The sequence below is a fragment of the Ailuropoda melanoleuca genome, chromosome 11, assembly GCF_002007445.2.
Source record: "Ailuropoda melanoleuca isolate Jingjing chromosome 11, ASM200744v2, whole genome shotgun sequence".
NCBI lineage: Eukaryota > Metazoa > Chordata > Mammalia > Carnivora > Ursidae > Ailuropoda > Ailuropoda melanoleuca.
In genome coordinates, this window is record NC_048228.1 from 27,896,690 (window position 1) to 27,916,612 (window position 19,923).

Sequence of the window (19,923 nt, forward strand, 5' to 3'; positions counted from 1 at the left end):
GCTAGAATTTAATTTTTGATAAGGAAATAAAACTGCCTAGAAATAGAAATATTTTCACGCTACTAATACAGCTTGTGTGATAATGTAACAATTCTACTCATAAAAACATTCCCTCTAGAATGCTAGATCAAGAAGAGAGGCCTCTAAAAAAGCAAATTTTGTATGTCATGGAAAATACAGAAGAATTAGATCACGTTTACATTAAACTTCAAGTCTCTCACTTATTAACTCTTCTAAAAATACTTGAAGGTTTGCTATTATTTTTGCTGTATGGCTTAATTTCCTTTAAATATGTGAAATTCCAAGGTTTGGGAATTTTATTAGTGAAACAGGGCCATTTTTCTCTTTTAGGGAACATACTCAAAAGTTAAGTCAACTAGAAAATTAGATTTGATATGCATGTATTCATTTTAATGCCAATTTTCTTTTGGCCACATTTCTATGCCATGAAGTAACAGCCCACTCTGCAGAGAAATTTGACTTACAGTATATATAACATTATAGACCTAAAAGTTGTACCATATCACAGAGAGTTTTCAACAAGTAGTAGAACTAATAGTTTCAGATTTCAAGAAGATAAAACAGTCTGTATGAGAATTACAAGTAATATTGGTTTATAGACCCTCTCTACCCCTTTAAAATGTGAATAAAACATCCATACATCTTGAATCATAAAAACTGGACTATGGAACTACAACAAAGAGGGATAAACGTAACAATAAAAATGATGAGGTAATAACTGGGATATGAGATGTTGAGGTAAGATTTTAAGAGTTTTTCTAATACTATGGCAAAATAATTTCTACGACATGAAGCTCTGACCACATAATATTTACTGAGATGTTTCTTTTGATAATCTTATTTCAATCTCCATAAATTTGATGAAGTAAAAACATTAAGAAAGAATCTACTCAGGGTACTGTTTGGCATTTACAAGACATTAAATGGAAATGTTTATGTTTTATGAGGGCAGAACCAAGTTCTTAAGCTTTCAATAAAGCACTGATACTAAGAAAGAACTTTGAACCCCAGAATAAAAAGTTCACAGGAAACACAGAAGCTATCAAGATCTTTACTTGTTCACAGGAAGCTGACCGACAGCTCAGATTGGACAGCACTCACAAGACCTCACACACGGCAGCCTACAAAATGTGTTTTGTGGGGTAAAGAGAGATAGAGCTTCTGCTAGGGAAGGTGAACATATAGCAGATTTATTCTTTCCTTCCCAAGAAGTCCTAGGTATACATAATGGAGATAAAAAACACAGAACATTTTGATTTAAAAAATGAAAAGTGGGTACCGTAGTAACAATAATAATTTTAAGGGAGAATGATACAAACTGGATGAAATTTCCCAATGAGGACAAGCAAGTCCATGGTAGATAGAACAGCTGATGTCCACTTCGGTGATTACAAAGTCTCTGGGTTGTTTTCTGTTTGTTTGTTTTAAGTAATCTCTGCACCCAACATGGGGCTCGAACTCACAACCCCAAGATCAAGAGTCTCATGCTCTACTGACTGAGCCAGCCGGGTGCCCCAATTACAAAACTCTCTGTTCTATATACAACTTCCACCATTTACTCACGCTGCCTCGGAGCATATGTTAAGTCCCACTGGTGATATGAGGAGCACATAAAAACAGCCATCACACAAAGTTTACATACAAATCAATAAATAAAAAGAGACTAAATGAGCTGATTTTTTAAATCATTCATATGAGATTCAACAATTTGTCAATACAGTCATGTTAGAAGGAAGGATTATATCATAAGTTTTATCCAACTGGTCAGAAAGTGAAGCCAAAAACTTTTTTAAAAGATGATTTTTCCAGGGAGATGATTTTTATGATTTTTGTAAACTTTTGTAAACTTTGTATCCCCAGTGCCTGGCATACTGGATGGCACACAACAGACACTCAAATTAATGTCCGGGGAGTAGACCTGAGAAGTGGAGAATACCTCATGTGCATCTGGGATAAAGGAAACAGGAGTTATAAAGAACCCATAGCTAATAAGATCGGGCGAAAAGGAAAATGCTACCAGAAACAAATTCCTTCCGAGCCATCCTCAAGGATATCACTAACAATTGTTTAAGTCAGACAATGGGTAAGTGGGGTGGAACACGTTTGTGCAAATATAGTTCCAACAAGTCTAGTGAAAGTTGGTTTTTAAAACATGTATCACCATTTCCTTTTTAGGCATATTACTGACTTTCTAAAAGACACTATTAGCAAATATTGAATTAAAAAAAAAAGCAAAAGCAAAATAAATGACAGGGCAACAGGGACGAGGAGTTTTCTTACCTGTAGGTAGTGCCATTTCTGGTTGAAATAATTCTGGATTAAATATTGTATGAGTCAAAGGATCCAAATGAAACATCTATAAAAAAGAAAATTGGAATAATTCAATCCTTATTTTTCCAACATTGTATTAAATATTTGAAGTTGAAACACCTAATAAAATTATTGGAACAAAAACCAAAGCAAAAAAAAATCCGAAAATATTTCAAATCAGGATTTTAAAAACATGTTCATGAGACCTAGTGAAATTCTCATGTATACAGAACTTTAGACGTTTGGGCCATGTTTATGTGACAAAGGGATTTGAGAAGAATGACCTAACTATAACATCCACAGAGGCCAGCACCCGGTGTAGCTTGCTTATTAGTATATCTTTAGGGCCCAGTGTATATTTATCACAGAGTGGATACTTAATATTTTTTTAATGAATGATTTAAAGCTGTACTCTCAAAAATATGAGCATAAGAATATAGTCTTGGAAATCCTAGAAATATTTCTTTGATGATGGTAAAGAAACTGCTATTCTAGCCATGCAACTTCAAGACCTATAAGAATTAGGCAATAGCCCTGGTGCAATTTACAGAAAAACTGAAAATATAACTTACAGTCTAAGCAGCAGATATAACTGAGCAGAGAGCTCCCTCACTTTTTTTTTCACCTTTACTCACATAGCACAATGCAAAATACCCGGAATTTAGTGGGTGTGACAGGTTGGATAATGGCCCCCCAAAGACAACTACATCCTAATCCCCAGAACCTGTAAATGCTATGTCATATAGCAAAAAGGATTTTGCAGATGTTATTAAATTAAGAATATGGAAGAGGGGCACCTGGGTGGCTCAGCTGGTTGAAGCTGGTTGAGTGTCTGATTTCAGCTCAGGTCATGAACTCAGGGTCCTGGGATTAAGCCCTGCATTGGGCTCCCTGCTCAGTGGGGAGTCTGCTTGTCCCTCTTCCTCTGCCTGCTGCTCCCCTCACTTGTGCTCTCTCTTTCTCTCATGCTTTGTCTCTCTCTCTCTCTCTCTCTGTCTCATATGGACATAGACAATCCTGAATTGTCCAAGTGGGCCCAGTAAGAGGGAAAGAGGAGATAAAAGTGAATGGTAGGAGGTATGACACTGGAAAGAAGTTGTTGATGTGATGAAGGGGTCACAAGCCAAGGAATGCAGGCCACCTCTAGAAGCTCAAAGAAGCAAGGAAAAGAAAGCCCCCAGAAGGAATGCAGCCCTGCAAATACCTGGATTTTAGACTTCTGACCTTCAGAATGTAAGAGAATAAATATGTGTCGTTTTATGTCACTAAATGTGTGGTAATTTGTTACAGCAGCAACAGAGAACTAATGCAGTGGGCAAGCAAAATGTGTTGATTGAATTATATAGTCTATCTTGATAAGTCACTTATAATTACCTATCCCAAGAGAAAATTTCCTTTCCATTTAGTTCATTCAGGACTTAAAATTCATATTTCTGAGCTTAGTATTTGTTTCAACCCAAATAAGTCATCTGTTTGAAAGGTCTGTGGACTGCACAGAAACCAACCCTATTCCATTTTTTATGATATGCTGGTTAGTAAGCTGGTATTAAACAAAAAGAAAAACCAGCATTACAATTTACTCCTTTTTTAAAAAACGTTTTTATTTGAGAGAGAGCGAGCTAGAGAAAGAGAGCACAAGCAGGGGGTAAGGGCAGAGGGAGAGGGAGAAGTAAACTCCTCACTGAGCAGGGAGCCCGATGCGGGACTTGATCCCAGGACGCTGGGATTACGGCCTGAGCCGAAGGCAGATGCTTAACTGACTGAGCCACCCAGGCACCCCTCCTTCTTTTTTTTTTTATTAGTATATTATTGTAGGTTCCTAGAACCTACAAGCCTAGTATGCCTAGTTAAATCAAGAGTAAGAAACACAGTGTTTAAATAAAGAACATTTCAGATCCAGTTGTGAGGTATGCAAATTTTCAACTGAGGAACAGTAAATCTGCTCCACTTCAATGCTTAAGAGTAAAGTTCATCTGTGCTATTCATTGTTCCCTGGAAAGGAAATATAGGAATCAAAAAACATGCTATTGTAAAAAAAACTGGCCCCACCTTACAGAGAGTATTCGCCGGTCTCAGAACAGAAGAGATGACCTAGCAAAAAAATGCCGTCCCTGTGGTCCTGCGGGTGGCTAACGTAACTGAGCAGGGGGCAGAGCACCGGTCTTGGGAGCGGGCACACACTCCACTTCAGACGAGGAGACAGAAGCCGCGTGTGCGCTGCGGCTTGCATTGTGTATTAGCTCGCAGCTGGAGAGCACACTCCGGACTACATTAAAACACGGGGGATATTTCACCGAGGATGTGTCCGCTTCAGGAAATACATACCGTTAAGCTTGAGACCAGGAAAAAAAAAACCCTCCTACTTCAAGGACCTCTCGCCTCAAAAATGGAAATATCAGATCTACCCCACCCCTGTTGCTGATGATCACAAAGTGCCCACATAAGAAAAACTCTCGAAATGAATGTTTTCAGCAGGTTTTACTTTTGTGTGGCATAAAGGACCATCTCTTGTTGATAAGATTTCCTGTGTATAGACAGGAAAGCATGGTCTAAAACCAAGCAGAACAACCCTAATGCTGGTTAGAGTTTGCCCTCAAATGTTAGACATTGCATATTAAAAGTGAAAGGTAAAACATGGGTTTTGATAATATGAGTAGCCAAATATCTTTTCTGCTGTAATCAAAGAAAATGTTCCTAGATTGATCCCATATCACCCTTTGTACACTAAAATTCAGAAGGAACATCTTAATGTGAAGAGCAATGCATACTCATTCTTTCTAAATAAATAAGAACATTATCAAGAATAGCGAATGCTACACAAGTCTATTTTATTTGAAGAAGTGATACCAGATCCCTTAAAAAGTGTTTCACTTTTGGTTTTATTTTCCTGACTGTTTGCATGTGTAAATTTGGAAAATCCATTTTTTAGGTGGCTGCCGCTGAGGTTTTAATATGAATTGATCATGAATCTTGGGCCAGGGTGTCCTGGTATCTAGTGTTCCCTCTCCCTGTCTAGTCTAGCAAACTACATTTTCCAAATTGCAGCTTACACTGCCTTTCTCTGGAGAGTCCTTCATAACCCTGCTCTTTCCTCCAGGTAGTAGAGCGACCCCTGTCACCATTTCTGGCTCATTCTGTGCAAACGACTACAATAGCATTTGTCACCAAATAGAAGCTATGTTTCTGTCCCACCTATTTTAATGGCAGCTGTATCACTCACTTTGTAGTCCGTCTTAGCCAATGTTCTGGTACACAGTAATGCCTCGATAAATAGCTGATGAATGAATAAATCTCAGTACTTTAAATACTGCTTAAAAATCATTACGTTAAAAATTTAATATTGTTATTATAATTACCCTAGGGTCTGATAGTTGCTTTCAAACGGTTCATTTAATATACAGCTAATATAAAATATATAAAACACATATGTATTATGCATGTGTATATATACATACATACACACACAGAGGGAGGGGAAAGGACAGAGGGAGAGAGAGGGAGGGATGGGGAGGAAGCAAAATATTAATAATCAACAAAGATCTGTTGGACTATTTAATATTTCTATGGGCCTGAAATTTTTCAAAATAAAAAGTTGGGCGAGAAAGGGAAAAGAGACACTGGTATTCCTTCATAACCGAAAATAAAATTATAACGAACAGTTATACGTTCCCAAAACACATTCACTCCTCATCCAGTCTTTTCAATACCCTTGTGAGTGTGCAGCTAGCATTCCTATTTTGCAAATGAGAAAAGCGGGATGGTGGGGGGCTAAGGGATTCCTCAAGTTTTAAGAGCCAATCAGTAGCAGCCAGCACCTACATAAAGATATTTGAATTCTAAGGCCAGAGGTCTTTTCACTACACTAATTTGCCTCCTCACTAGATGAGTTTTAATTAAATATTTTGTGTTTCCCTGCAAAAAGATACATTCAAGTCCTAACCCCAGTGCCTGTGTCCGTAACTTTACTTAGAAATAAGGTCTTCACAGATGTAATCAGGTCAAGATGAGGTCATACTGAATGGCGGACCCTAAATCCAATGACTGGGGACTTCGTGAGAGAAAAGAGAGGGAGATTTGGATACAGAGACACGGGAGAGACACCCAGGGAGGAGACGGGTCTGCAGGAGCGATGCAGATACAAGCCAAGGAGCACGGAGGATCGCTGGCAACCGCTGGCAGGCCAGCAGAGAGGCCGGGGACGGATTCTCCTTCAGAACTTCCAGAAGTCACCCACCCTGTCTCATCTTGATTTTGGGTTTTGATATTCCTAGCTTCCAGAACTGTGAGATAATATATTTCCGTTTTTGTTTTTTGTTTTGCTTTGTTTTTAGAGAGTGAGAGGGTGTAGAGGGAGAGGGAGAGAGAATCCCAGAGAGGCTCCACACCCAGCACAGAGCCTGACATAGGCTTGATCCTACAACCCCGAGATCATGACCTGAGCCAAAACCAAGAGTCGGATGCTTAACTGACTAAGCCACCCAGGCGCCGCATATATTTCTGATTTTTTATGCCATCTGGTTTGTGATCATTTGTTACAGTAGCCCTAGGAAACTAATATGGTAGTTATCATTTGACTGTAGCATATATAATTTTTATGCAATAGTATGTGTGATAAAGTTCCTCATTTTATATGACATGTCCTCTCTGACCTCACATGTAAGAACAATTTTAAATAAATTTTTACTGATTTTAGAGTTTTCCTGACAACTACTACTGCTGCCTCTGTATATTTGAAAATATGAATCCATTTACAAAAAATTATCAGTGAGATTATGATACTTACTTGTTCATGCCCTCCCAAATATGTATCGTCTTCTGCCATTCTGGAGCTGTGTATCAAAACAAAACAAAACCAAACTATAAGAATGGAATGACACTTAAGAATTCCATCATGCAGGAGTAAATTGTATTATTCCACTAAGACCAAACATAATCCTTTTTAAAAGATCTTAGGAGGGGGGACATCAACCTTAGAAGAGTAGTTCCTTTTTGGAATTGAAATCTACCAGCTGAAAAATTGCACAATCAAGGAATTACCACGTATGTGCAATCCAGAACAGTGGCAAGCTCACAACAGTGTCCTGGAGTTTGGTGCAACCAATCTTCATCGTCTGTACAAAAATCATACATACTTGAAATCTTAGCGGTCATTCCTATTTGTCACCATCTAGACTACAAGGATTTAGTCTTAGCTCTTTGTGTAGATTATTTTCCAACCTTTCGTGAATTCTGTGATGGTCCTAGAACCGTGTCCAAGCTTTCTACCCACGGCTTGAGTTGAGAAGCTCAGAGAGGGGCCTCCTGCTGTCAGAGGGGCCTGGTCAGTGCTCTGCACAGCACTAAAGGAGGACAGCTACCATGTGCCGTGCTCTGCCCTCTAGCGCATGCCCCTGCAGTAAGCCATTTCCTACCTTGTCCAAGTGGTACAGAAGGGTGTCTGGGTGGCTCAGTCGATTAAGTGTCTGACTCTTGATTTCAGCTCAGGTCATGATCTGGGGGTCCTGAGATTGAGCCCTACATCGGGCTCTATGCTCACAGTGGAATCTGTTGGAGATTCTCTTTCTCCCTCTGCCTCTGCCCTTCTCCTCACTTGCACACATGCAGGTGCTCTCTCTCTCTCTCTCAAATAAATAAATAAATCTTTTAAAAAAACTGGTAGAGAAAGACTGTAAGAGCACTTATTATCAAGGCTATAGTCTCAGATTTAATCTGCCCCAGCCAGATATTAATGTATTGCAGGCCCTAGCAATCTTCTATTACCCAGAACCCCTGAGAAAAGTGAGAAACCACATGGCCAGATAAAAATAGTATCTAAAAATCACATACCATTTTGGATTTACTTACTTAAGAAATATCCTTATTATTACTTTAAATATAGGCTGATTTTATTTAAATTTACCTAGATCAAATTTTATATCTATTTACATGAAATATTAAAGGACAAGAAAAGCTGAAAGCAAATATTACTTCCTGAAATAAATTTTTCTTTTATTTTTTACTGAAACACAGTTGACACATGATTTTACATTAGTTTCAGGTATACAACATTCCTGAGACAAGTTTTTCATTTTTTTTTTTTCATGAAGTCTGTAAAGCACTTGGGGCTAGGGCTGAGAATGTTAACTGTACGCCAAGATCTGTTTTCACTCCTTTTGCGCGGTCGTATCTGTAGCTGGAAATCTGATTGCTCAGCTCGAGTATACCCCACACTTCCTTAGAATTAGGGATGGCCACTTGACGAAATGCTCACCAGGAGAATGTCAAAACTATTTGCGTGCCATTTCCAGGTCTGGGCTTAAGACCCTTGACAAACGTCCTCCATGTTTTTGGGTTTTTTCCCTCTTCCCTGCTGGATAAAACCTAGACATGAAGAAGACCTAGCTTCTACCACATGCACAATGATGAATGGCAGCTAATACTGGTGGTGATGTGAGAAAGAAAGAAATTTCTTTGTTCTCTGACCTAGTGTATTGCTAGGTGTCTCTATTAAAATAGTCTAACTTTTACCCTAATGAATACATCTCCAATAAGGACAAAATCCTCCAAAAAGGACCCCGGTTTGCAATGAAATCCTCTCCTCCCAGAGTCCTCTGTGCCTGATGAGGAGTGAGTGAGCCTTGTGAGGATTTCTAGTGGGGTACAGAGCAGTGTCCAACTTCAGCAGAAGGGAAAAAGGTGCGTCCTGTAAATAAGAACTCCCTGCGGATTTGAAAGAAATATTAGTCTAAAATGTAAAACTGAAGATTGACAAATAACTGTAATCAATTAAGAGAAGTAGCTAAAAAAAAAAAAAAAGGGAAAATTGCCCAGAAACATTCCAGAGTTCTTCCACTGCTGGGTGTGTGACTCTGGATATACAACAAAACTCACTACGGCCTCTGTTTCCTCATCTGTAAAACGAGAGGTTTTGATGGGATCAACGTCTGAAAACAGAATTTTGTTGAGCTTAGAGTAGGTTAGTTGACTAATAAATGCTTATTCGAAGAACAAATCACAACTCTTTTTGTAAAGTTGGATTTTTATATGTACTTAGGTATACGTCTATATTAAAGAGTCATTATCATAAATTTCAATTATTTGAAGAATACTAGTAAAATAGTGTTACACTGAAATGCAGTGCTAATGTCAGTTACAGTATTCCATGTGGAAAATCCTTATTCTTAGAACACCACAGGAGTCCAAACTTCCAAGAAAGATATTAAGACCATGTTTTAAAATTTTTTGCCTTTAGGCTTTCCATTAATGTGGGCTGACCACCTGAGTCCTCTCAAATAATCTTAGCCCAGGGTCTTCAAAAGCAGAGGCGAGACCACTGACTCATTAAACTGACAGAATCCACTGTTACTTTGAGTATGTATGTGTGGTACGTGTACATACAGCTGTTGATGGTTTCCTGACCTTTGAATGTATGGATTTAATATAAAGTTGCCCTCACTTTGATTTTTAAAACTCAACTAAAATTACTCTATTAGAACTGCCACAGGGTTCTTATCATGATCTTTATTGTAGTTAAAACTTTAATGAAGATCTCTGACTATAGGCACTGGACAAACTATCCAATTAAACACAGTCCTCCCGCCAACACCCTCCCCATGTTTCTGCACAAATGTGTGCCAAAAGATCAGTGTTTTAAAAGCCCAACAGCAGCCCAAGAGATGCCCAGGTGGTGATTAAAATCTGAACTTTTACAGGCTTTGTGAGGCAGTTAAATTCACTGTGAAGAGCTGAGGTAACAGTAACCCTCAGAATGATGTCAACGTTAATTCATAATTTAAAAATAAAATGTCAAAAGAAACCAAGAATTCTTTGGAAGGGATGAATCACTGAGTAATATTTGCATTAATTGTAAAAGCAAGTTTTATTTCAAAATTCTGAAATACCAACTCAGCCTTTGGAACTGAAAGATTAGGAAAGACCAGGGAAAGCCCCTCCTGCCCCCCTGCTCCCTGACCCCTTCCTCTCACTTTCCCTTTGCACGGTTCTTTGCTTTTGAGGAAGGACCTTGAAACAGAAAGGAAGATACTGGGTTGACTCGTGAGAAGATGGGCCTAAACTCTGCATCTCTCTCCCCCAGTGGTGAGGTTTTCAGGAAAATGTTCACACCGTGGAAAGAGAAATAGAAAATGTAGCTAGCTAGCAATAAAAATAGCTTCTCCGGTGAATTGTTTGTGTTTCTCACATGAGAGGCATGATGTTATAACTGGCTAAGTTCTAAATATGTGACGAGTTCTACCTGAAATGCCTAATGGATGACTTTCTGCACATTTGTGACAATCTCACCACTGACATCAAAGGCCAGCACAGACAGTTCTTAGTGAAGGCAGCAAGACCAAGGCCACTTCCCTCCTTAAAAGTGGAGGAATTTTCTAGGATCAGATATATTCACATTTTTTGAGCAGGGCCCACTGTAAGGAAACATACTCTTTTTGTTCTATTAGATTTCATTAAAAAGAAAAACAACAAGCTTTTCAAACCCATTGATTTCATGACCCCCTAATGGGTGACAATCTGCAGTTTGAAAAACAGAGTTTCAGGTACCATTCAGAGGATGCAGTTGAGAATCAGAGAGATGAAGTGTCTCTATTTTTTTTTTTAAAGATTTTATTTATTTATTCGACAGAGATAGAGACAGCCAGCTAGAGAGGGAACACAAGCAGGGGAGAGGGAGAGGAAGAAACAGGCTCATAGCGGAGGAGCCTGACGTGGGGCTCGATCCCAGAACGCCAGGATCACGCCCTGAGCCGAAGGCAGACGCTTAATCGCTGTGCCACCCAGGCACCCAGAAGTGTCTCTATTTTCAAGACTATATTCAGCTATAACAGATATCACTTTAGTGTAATTTTAATACCTCATCCTGGACAGCAATGAGGATGAAATTATAGGAAAGAGAGTGACTTTTCACCATTTTTCTATTGAATAATAAATTGATATAGATAAAGGCTATTTATCTAGATAGAGGAATTTTTTGGAGGAAGTGTCATGTAAGGTATATACATGGTACACACATGGTACATACAATGGGAAACATTCAACTGAGGTTATCTTTTGACTCTGCAATTCCACTTCCAGAAATTTGTACTAAAGAATTATATGATCAAATATGCAAAAAATTAATACGAGGATATGCATTGCCTCAAAAAACTGGAAAAAATCTAGATGTCCTTTGATAGCAGATTGCTTAATTATAATTACGTTATACTTATACCTTTTATATTACATAGTTGTTAAAAACAATAGTTTGGATCCATATACAGTGACATGGAGATTATTACTCCCTAAGCTATACATTCCTATGTTTTAATTTTCTAACTCATTTATGTAATTAGAAATACACGTTTTTAAGAAAAAAAGAGAAAATCAGAATGGGTGAACAATTTCTAAGCACTACTGGAATCCTCTTCAAATAAATATAATAGAAAAAATTTAACTTCAAAGGGGTTATTTATTTTTATCTTTCTTCTGATATATCAGGTTAGTGATGATGAAAGAAGCATTAATGGTGGATTTACTCTTCTCAAAATAGCTGTTTTTTAAAAGTTTTTGAAAGAAAATCAATATTTGTAATCTACATCTAGATTTGTATAAACTCATTTTCCATGTTTTCCACACCTCCATCCATTTTCAGCTCCTTAATGCATTATTGGGGTGCAACACTACCAATGTGACCAACCTAGGAAATAGCTCCCTCGTAAGCACAACTACATCGTGGTTGGAGCTGGGACAAGGTCCCTGTTCACGATGGAATGCCAATCTAATAGAGATGGCAGATCCACAGGCAACATTCAATTGGTAACTCATGAAAAGTTTATTAGCATAGCCAGTGGCACAGAGTAAATGGTAAGCATTTTGTTAGAGCATAATCACTCTGTTTATGTTAGATTTTGGGAAAAGTAATAGAGACAGTAAGGGTTTGAGGCATTCTGAGAAGAATCAAGTCCTTTTTTCCCCTATCCAACATGCATGGGTACACTGCCACACTCCCTCTTTATCTCTATCCTTATTACTGCTGGATGAAATGTCTGCACATTTGCCACTAGGGACATCTGGCAATGTCTGGAGACATTGTTAGCTGTGACACTGGTGGATGGTCCTACCGGCATCCAGTGTGTAGAGGTCAGAGAGGCTGCTAAACAACCTATACTGCACAGGACAACTTGTTACAATGAAGAAACATCTGACCCCAAATGTCAATAATGCCATGAAAGAGAAACCCTGGTGAATGCCATCCTGTGACAGTAGTTTGGTTCACATGTACAAAGAACTAAAGTTCACTGACTACTTCCCATGAATCAGGAATGTTAGATAGTGCTTCACTTATTTCATTTAATTTTCACAGTGTTCCTGAGAAATATGGTCCCGGAGGAGAAAACTGAGGTTGACAGAGTAAGTCCTTTGCTGAGGTTGACAGAGTAATGCCAGCTAATGTGACTCCACAGACCATGGTCTGTTCATTTACCCAAGTGGCAGATGTGATTTTTTCCTTGACTTACAATTTTATTCATTTTAATCCAGTATCTTTGCTCCAGGTCTCCTGCATGTTCAGGTTGGAGCTAGTCTACCCAGCGCATAGCCTGAAAAGCCGAACAGGACTGTGACAATGCACTCAAGCGAGTTCTTCTTGGGACAGCCAAATATGAAGGTGAAAATACCAAACAACAGTAGCTCCAGCAATAGTTGCTTTTTATTTTGTTTTGTTTTAAGTATCTTCTTTGTTCAATTACAAAGGATAGAAGGAGAATCAAGAGACTCTCTTTCTAAAATATGTCCATAGAAAACACCATACTCACTAATGGTGCAATAAAAGTGTGTATATCTTTAAGGTATATTGAAATAGTCCCTGAATGCATTCCTCCCTTCATTAATTGGGTCATTCATTAAAAAAATATTTAGACTTCCTATGTGTCAGTTACCAAAGACAGCAAAGGATATGAGAGTGTATTCCCAGGGCCCACAGTTGTGGTAGATTGAATGCAATGACCAAACATTCTTTGCAACTCCACCCAACAAAAGGTAAAATGTATTTCTCCTCCATCCCTTGACTCTTGGCAGGCCTGTAACTTACTCTGACCAATAGCATGAGATAGAAATGTGAGTTTTAAACGCCAACTTCAAGAGGCCTTGCAACAGCCATTCTTGCTCTCTTGGAATACTGCTGCCATGTGAACAAGCCTGAGCTAGCCCACTGGAGAATGAGAGATCATGTGGAGCAAAGAGGTCCTACTGGACGCCCCCCCAAACCAAACAGCATCAGATGAGCGACCAAAAGACTTCAGAGATCAGCAGAGCCAGCCCAGACCAGATGACCTAGAGAGTCCATCAAAGTGAGAAAAATAATAAATGTTTTTGTTTTAATTAGCTTTGTGGTAATTTTTTACAAAGCAAAAGCTAACTAATGCAACAGTTTAGTAAGTAGGAAGACAAACAGGCAAAAGCAATGCAACATGGTAGGTGTCATAGGAAATGGAGGGTGTATGGGGCGTGGGTTAGTTATCTTGGTAACTCAGTTACATTTTCTTTGTTAGGGTCCTATTCAGAACCCAATCCCTGGGGCGCCTGGGTGGCACAGCGGTTAAGCGTCTGCCTTCGGCTCAGGGCGTGATCCTGGCGTTATGGGATCGAGCCCCACATCAGGCTCCTCTGCTATGAGCCTGCTTCTTCCTCTCCCACTCCCCCTGCTTGTGTTCCCTCTCTCGCTGGCTGTCTCTATCTCTGTCNAGTGAGAGAGGGAACACAAGCAGGGAGAGTGGGAGAGGAAGAAGCAGGCTCATAGCGGAGGAGCCTGATGTGGGGCTCGATCTCATAATGCCGGGATCACGCCCTGAGCCGAAGGCAGACGCTTAACCGCTGTGCCACCCAGGCGCCCCTGTACTCATTTTTACTGTATTTGCTTATTCATTCCTAATAAAACAAAGGAAAACAAGTACATTAGCCAAAAAATACTATAATGTAAACAGAATAAAATTAGTACTGTAAAGACTTCAAAATGTAAGTATTAATACATTGTTATTAGCTTTAAGCACTGATACCATTAAAAAAAATTATAAAGCTTTTAGTATCTTCAACTCTCTAATATCTAAAATCAAATTAATCATTCCTGCAGCAATGGCTCTGTTCTTGACTGCCCAATTTCTGCCAATATATCATTGTCTCAGGTACTCAGGGTCAAAAATTCAGTCACCTTTTTCTCTTTTCCCTCTCCTTATCTCACACATATTCAGTCAATAACCGATTTCTGCTGATTTCTTCCTTGTATTATTTCTTGTATCTGCCTCCCCCTTTCCATTCCCACTGTTGTACCCTAGTTGAACTTTCACTGCCTTGATTCTGAATGTCAGTAGTAGCCTCCCTACTATTCTCCTTTATAAGGTCAAAAGCCTTCAACCACTCAGCTTATTATATTATTACATTAAATCATATTATAAACATCATCTATTACTGTGTCCTAACCAAAACCATTTATCATAGACAGACTGATCATTCAAAAATGCCTTGCTCATTTCCACCTTGTGTTTTGTTCACGGTAGCCTTGCATCCTGAAATGCCATCTTTCTTACTTACATATCACCTCAAGCCTCTACTCAAATCTGACCTCTGCCCGGAAACCCTGTATTTCCTCTGTAATGTACAGCTATGCAGTCCATGCAAAGGCTATACCACTCAGGTGCACTGGTGACTTTACACTTGACAACATACTGGCCTACTACAATTTAACTTTATATATTTACCATCTTCTTAAGTGGATATAAATGCCTAAAAAGTAGATACAAGAGCTTCGCTTCTCTGTATCACCAAATTAGTAAATACTAAGTACTTTTTAAAAATTGATATTATATTAATAGTAGGAAACACTGCAATTTCAGATTTGTCAAAATGTGGACTCCTGCTTTCAGTCATGACAGAGTAATGATTATTGAACTTGCCCAACTCAACTGTAAAACTATACAAGATATGTGAAGCAATAATGGAAGACACTGGACATGGAAACACTTGAGGTGAGCTCTAAATTCACTTTTTGACTGAGAGTATGTTCCAAACCATGACACAAGGAAGTAGAGTCCAAACAGAGAATAGAAATCTCACTGGGCAGGATATCAGAAATGAGGAATTTACACAGACAAAAAGGCTCAGAAATCTGCATAAGGGTCACCTCTGGTTAATGAATACATACTAAGCTGTACTAGTGCAGAAAAAGATTCTGTAAAGCCTACTAGAAAAATGGCTGCTGGGGATCTAAGAGCTGAATGGAGATTCCAGAAGTTTTGGGACCCTATGAGAAACACTGAAGTTCCAATCACCCAGAGTGAAGAGACATCACTGAACAATCTGAGCGTTCAGCTGACCCCAGAAAGACCATGCTACTGGAATAAGGGAAATACCCNATTAAATCATATTATAAACATCATCTATTACTGTGTCCTAACCAAAACCATTTATCATAGACAGACTGATCATTCAAAAATGCCTTGCTCATTTCCACCTTGTGTTTTGTTCACGGTAGCCTTGCATCCTGAAATGCCATCTTTCTTACTTACATATCACCTCAAGCCTCTACTCAAATCTGACCTCTGCCCGGAAACCCTGTATTTCCTCTGTAATGTACAGCTATGCAGTCCACGCAAAGGCTATACCACTCAGGTGCACTGGTGACTTTACACTTGACAACATACTGGCCTACTACAATTTAACTTTATATATTTACCATCTTCTTAAGTGGATATAAATGCCTAAAAAGTAGATACAAGAGCTTCGCTTCTCTGTATCATCAAATTAGTAAATACTAAGTACTTTTTAAAAATTGATATTATATTAATAGTAGGAAACACTGCAATTTCAGATTTGTCAAAATGTGGACTCCTGCTTTCAGTCATGACAGAGTAATGATTATTGAACTTGCCCAACTCAACTGTAAAACTATACAAGATATGTGAAGCAATAATGGAAGACACTGGACATGGAAACACTTGAGGTGAGCTCTAAATTCACTTTTTGACTGAGAGTATGTTCCAAACCATGACACAAGGAAGTAGAGTCCAAACAGAGAATAGAAATCTCACTGGGCAGGATATCAGAAATGAGGAATTTACACAGACAAAAAGGCTCAGAAATCTGCATAAGGGTCACCTCTGGTTAATGAATACATACTAAGCTGTACTAGTGCAGAAAAAGATTCTGTAAAGCCTACTAGAAAAATGGCTGCTGGGGATCTAAGAGCTGAATGGAGATTCCAGAAGTTTTGGGACCCTATGAGAAACACTGAAGTTCCAATCACCCAGAGTGAAGAGACATCACTGAACAATCTGAGCGTTCAGCTGACCCCAGAAAGACCATGCTACTGGAATAAGGGAAATACCCTAGAATAAAGGCTACTCTAAGCTCAACTTTATAAAACCAGGTGATTCACCAGTAAATTTATTGCCTATTACAACAAAATTTAACACTCTTTAAAGGAAGACAAAAATATATACTCTCCACAATGTAGTACCCACAATGTACAACGAAAAGGACAAAACATGCAAAGTAGGAAAATATGACTCAAGAGAAAATAATGACACAAATTATGGATTTAGCAACCAATGACTTTCAAACTGTTAATAACAATATGTCTAAGAATATAAAGGAGAAGACAAACATAATAAATGGATAGGGAATCTTGCAAGAGAAATGGAAATAAAAAAGAAAAAGAACTAATGGAAAGTTCTAAATCAAAATAGGATTTTATTAGGTGACCTGATCAACATATTAAACACGAGAAGAAAGGATCGATAAACTTAAATATTAGTTAATAAAATCTATCTAAACTGAAGCACAGAGAAAAAAGGCAGAAAGAAATTAAGACACCTTTAGTGACCTATAAGACGATATCAGGCGGTCTTACATATGCGTCATTTAGAGCCCTAGAAAGAGAGAGAAGAAAAAATATTTGAAGAAATAATGGCCAAGATTTTTCCAAATTTGGTTTAAAAAAATAATCAACCCATAGATCCAAGAATCTCAAAGATCCCCATGTTGGATAAAGACAAAACCATGCTTAGTCACATCACAACCAAACTGATAAAAATTAATGCTAAAGAAAACAATCCTAAAAACATCCAGGGACAAGGGGGGATAATGATAAGTATGACGGCTGACTTATCAGAAACAATGATGAAAATACTGAAAGGAAAAAAAAAAGATTAGTGTACAGTTCTATACTCAGCAAAAATAACCTTTAAAAATTGAGGTGAAATTGATATTTTTCAAATAAACAACAGCTGAGAGAATTCATCCTCAGCAGGCCTACAGCCTGTTAAGGAAAGTTCTTCATGCTGAAGAGAAATGATGCCAGATAGAAATCTGGATCTACATGAAAGAATGAAAAATGCCAAAGATGATGAGAACGTGGGTAAATATAAGACTTTTTTCTTGTGTGTTATTAAAAAAACACAATATATTTTGGGGTTTATAACATAAGCAGAAGTAACATTTGTAACAAAAATAGCACAGAGGAAGGGAAAAGGACAAGTGGAAGTATACCACTCTCAAGTTCTTATATTATATATGAAATGTTAGAGTATCAATCTGTGGTAGAGTCAAGGATGCCTTTGGTAGTCCCTCAGTAAACAGTTTAAAATATAGCCAATGAAGGAGATGAAATGGAATTTAAAAAATAAATTTATTCAAAAGATGGCAGGAAAGGAGGAAAAAACCAATAGAGAACAGATGGCACAAGTAGATAATAATTACCAAGATGGTACCTTGAGCCCAACCATATCAATAATTATATTCAATGGAAATGGACTAAACAGACCAAAAGAAAGTAGAGATGGTCAGACTGGACAAAAAAAGCGAGATCCAAGTATATGCTTTTCATAGAAATTGCACTTTAATATTAAAGATTCATATAGTTTAAAAGTATCAGGATGGGAAGTCAGGATAGTTATACCATGGAAGTACTAAATATAAAAAAGCAGATTTTACTAACATATCAGATACAATAGACTTCAAGAGAAGAAATATTACCAGAGGCAAAGAGAAACATTTCTTAATAATAAATAAGAGAGCCAATTCATCACAGAGAAATAACGATTTTAATGTGTATGTGCATATTAACAGAGCTTCAAAATACAAGAAGCAAAAGTGGCAAAACTAAAGAAACAAATATCTACAATTACAGTTAACATTTTTAGCCCTCCTCTCTCAGTAACTGATGAAAGCAAATCAATAGACCATCAGTAAAGATATAGAAAACGTAGGAACAACGTCATTAATAAAACTAAGTGCATGTATTGAACACTCCAATGACTGTGGAAGACACATTCTTTTCAAGTGCACATGGAACATTCACCAAGACAGACCGTATGTTGGGCCATAAAACAAGTCTCAATAAATTTCAAAGAAGTGAAAGCATACAGATAGGTTATCTAAACACAATAAAATTAAATTAGAAACCAATAACAGAAAGATACCTAGAGAATCTTCAAATACATATAATTAAGTCAAGATGTTAAACTGGGAGGGGGGAGAAGTACCTCTTAGAATCAATAAAACAGAGTAAATATAACTTCTTTTCCTGTGTGAAATAAGCACATAAATTCTTGCTGTATCATGTCCACTGCACCCATGGAGGACAGGGATTTTCTTAGAAAGAGCAGAATGCATTCTAATATGTTCCGTAAGTATCAATCTTTGCCTATGCCTGTTTTCTTAATCACAAATGACTGAAATTTATAGGGTCAAAAAGATGTTCTGGACATTTTCTAATCATATTATAATCAAGGGTCATATATATTAAATGGCAGATGCCATTCTAAGTAAAATTTATTTTTGTTAATAGTATAGTCAGATGAAATATGGTGAATCTAAATTTGTATAGCTAGAGAAGTTCTCTAAAGATTACAGTAAATTAGATAAAACCTTACACGTTATAACTGAAGTCACTCATGAGATATTGTTGCCTTCCATTTCCACATGAAAACTAATTCAATACATTCACTCAAAGTTTGAGGTCTTTCATTCAGGTGGTATCAGAAAGGGATTTGATTTACTATAGATTTCTTCTCTAAAAATAGAGTATGATAGTGGGGGTAGGGGATGAAGGATGAATGGGTGGAACACAGAGGACTTTTTAGGGCAGTGAAAATACTCTTGTATGATACCATAATGATGGATACATGTCATTGTATATTTGTCCAAACCCAAAGAACGCACAACACCAAGAATGAACCATACACAAACTATGGACTTTGGGTGCTTACAATGTGTCAATGTAGGTCCAACAACTGTAACAAATGTACCACTCTGATGGGAGATGCTGATAATGGGGAAACAAGGCATATATGGGAAATCTTTGTACCTTACTCTCAATTTTGTTGTGAACCTTAAACTGCTCTAAAAATAATTAAGACTTAATTAAAAAAAAATGGAGTACAACCAAATTTTAATTTCATGTCTGGGCTTTGTCTTGAGCACCATTTTGGAGGAGACTGAAGAGGAAGTAGACCTCAAGAATTATGAATTAGAGATTAATATTACTTTGATCAGATATAGAGAAAACAAGTTCTCTTATATTTGAGTATGACAACTTCAGTTTGGATTTTCATTTTTATTTATCCT

At 37.8% G+C, this 19,923-nt stretch overlaps 1 protein-coding gene across 6 annotated transcripts in view; it reads right to left on the reverse strand.

The window, feature by feature from the left end:
- NFKB1 (nuclear factor kappa B subunit 1) overlaps positions 1 to 19,923 on the reverse strand; it is a 113,068-nt gene that overhangs the window by 82,551 nt on the left and 10,594 nt on the right. For 4 of the 6 annotated variants that reach the window (XR_002142152.2, XM_019796684.2, XM_011221344.3 and 1 more), the window contains exons 2-3: positions 7,115 to 7,160; positions 2,302 to 2,377 (exon numbers count right to left, since the gene is read on the reverse strand). Coding sequence is in view for 5 of the 6 variants with exons in the window: in XM_019796684.2 (XP_019652243.1) it covers positions 2,302 to 2,377; positions 7,115 to 7,153 (115 nt within the window). In the remaining variant the exon portion in view is untranslated. The remainder of the gene's footprint in view (positions 1 to 2,301; positions 2,378 to 7,114; positions 7,161 to 19,923) is intronic. The other 2 variants (XM_034671447.1, XM_011221346.3) reach the window with 1 other exon arrangement.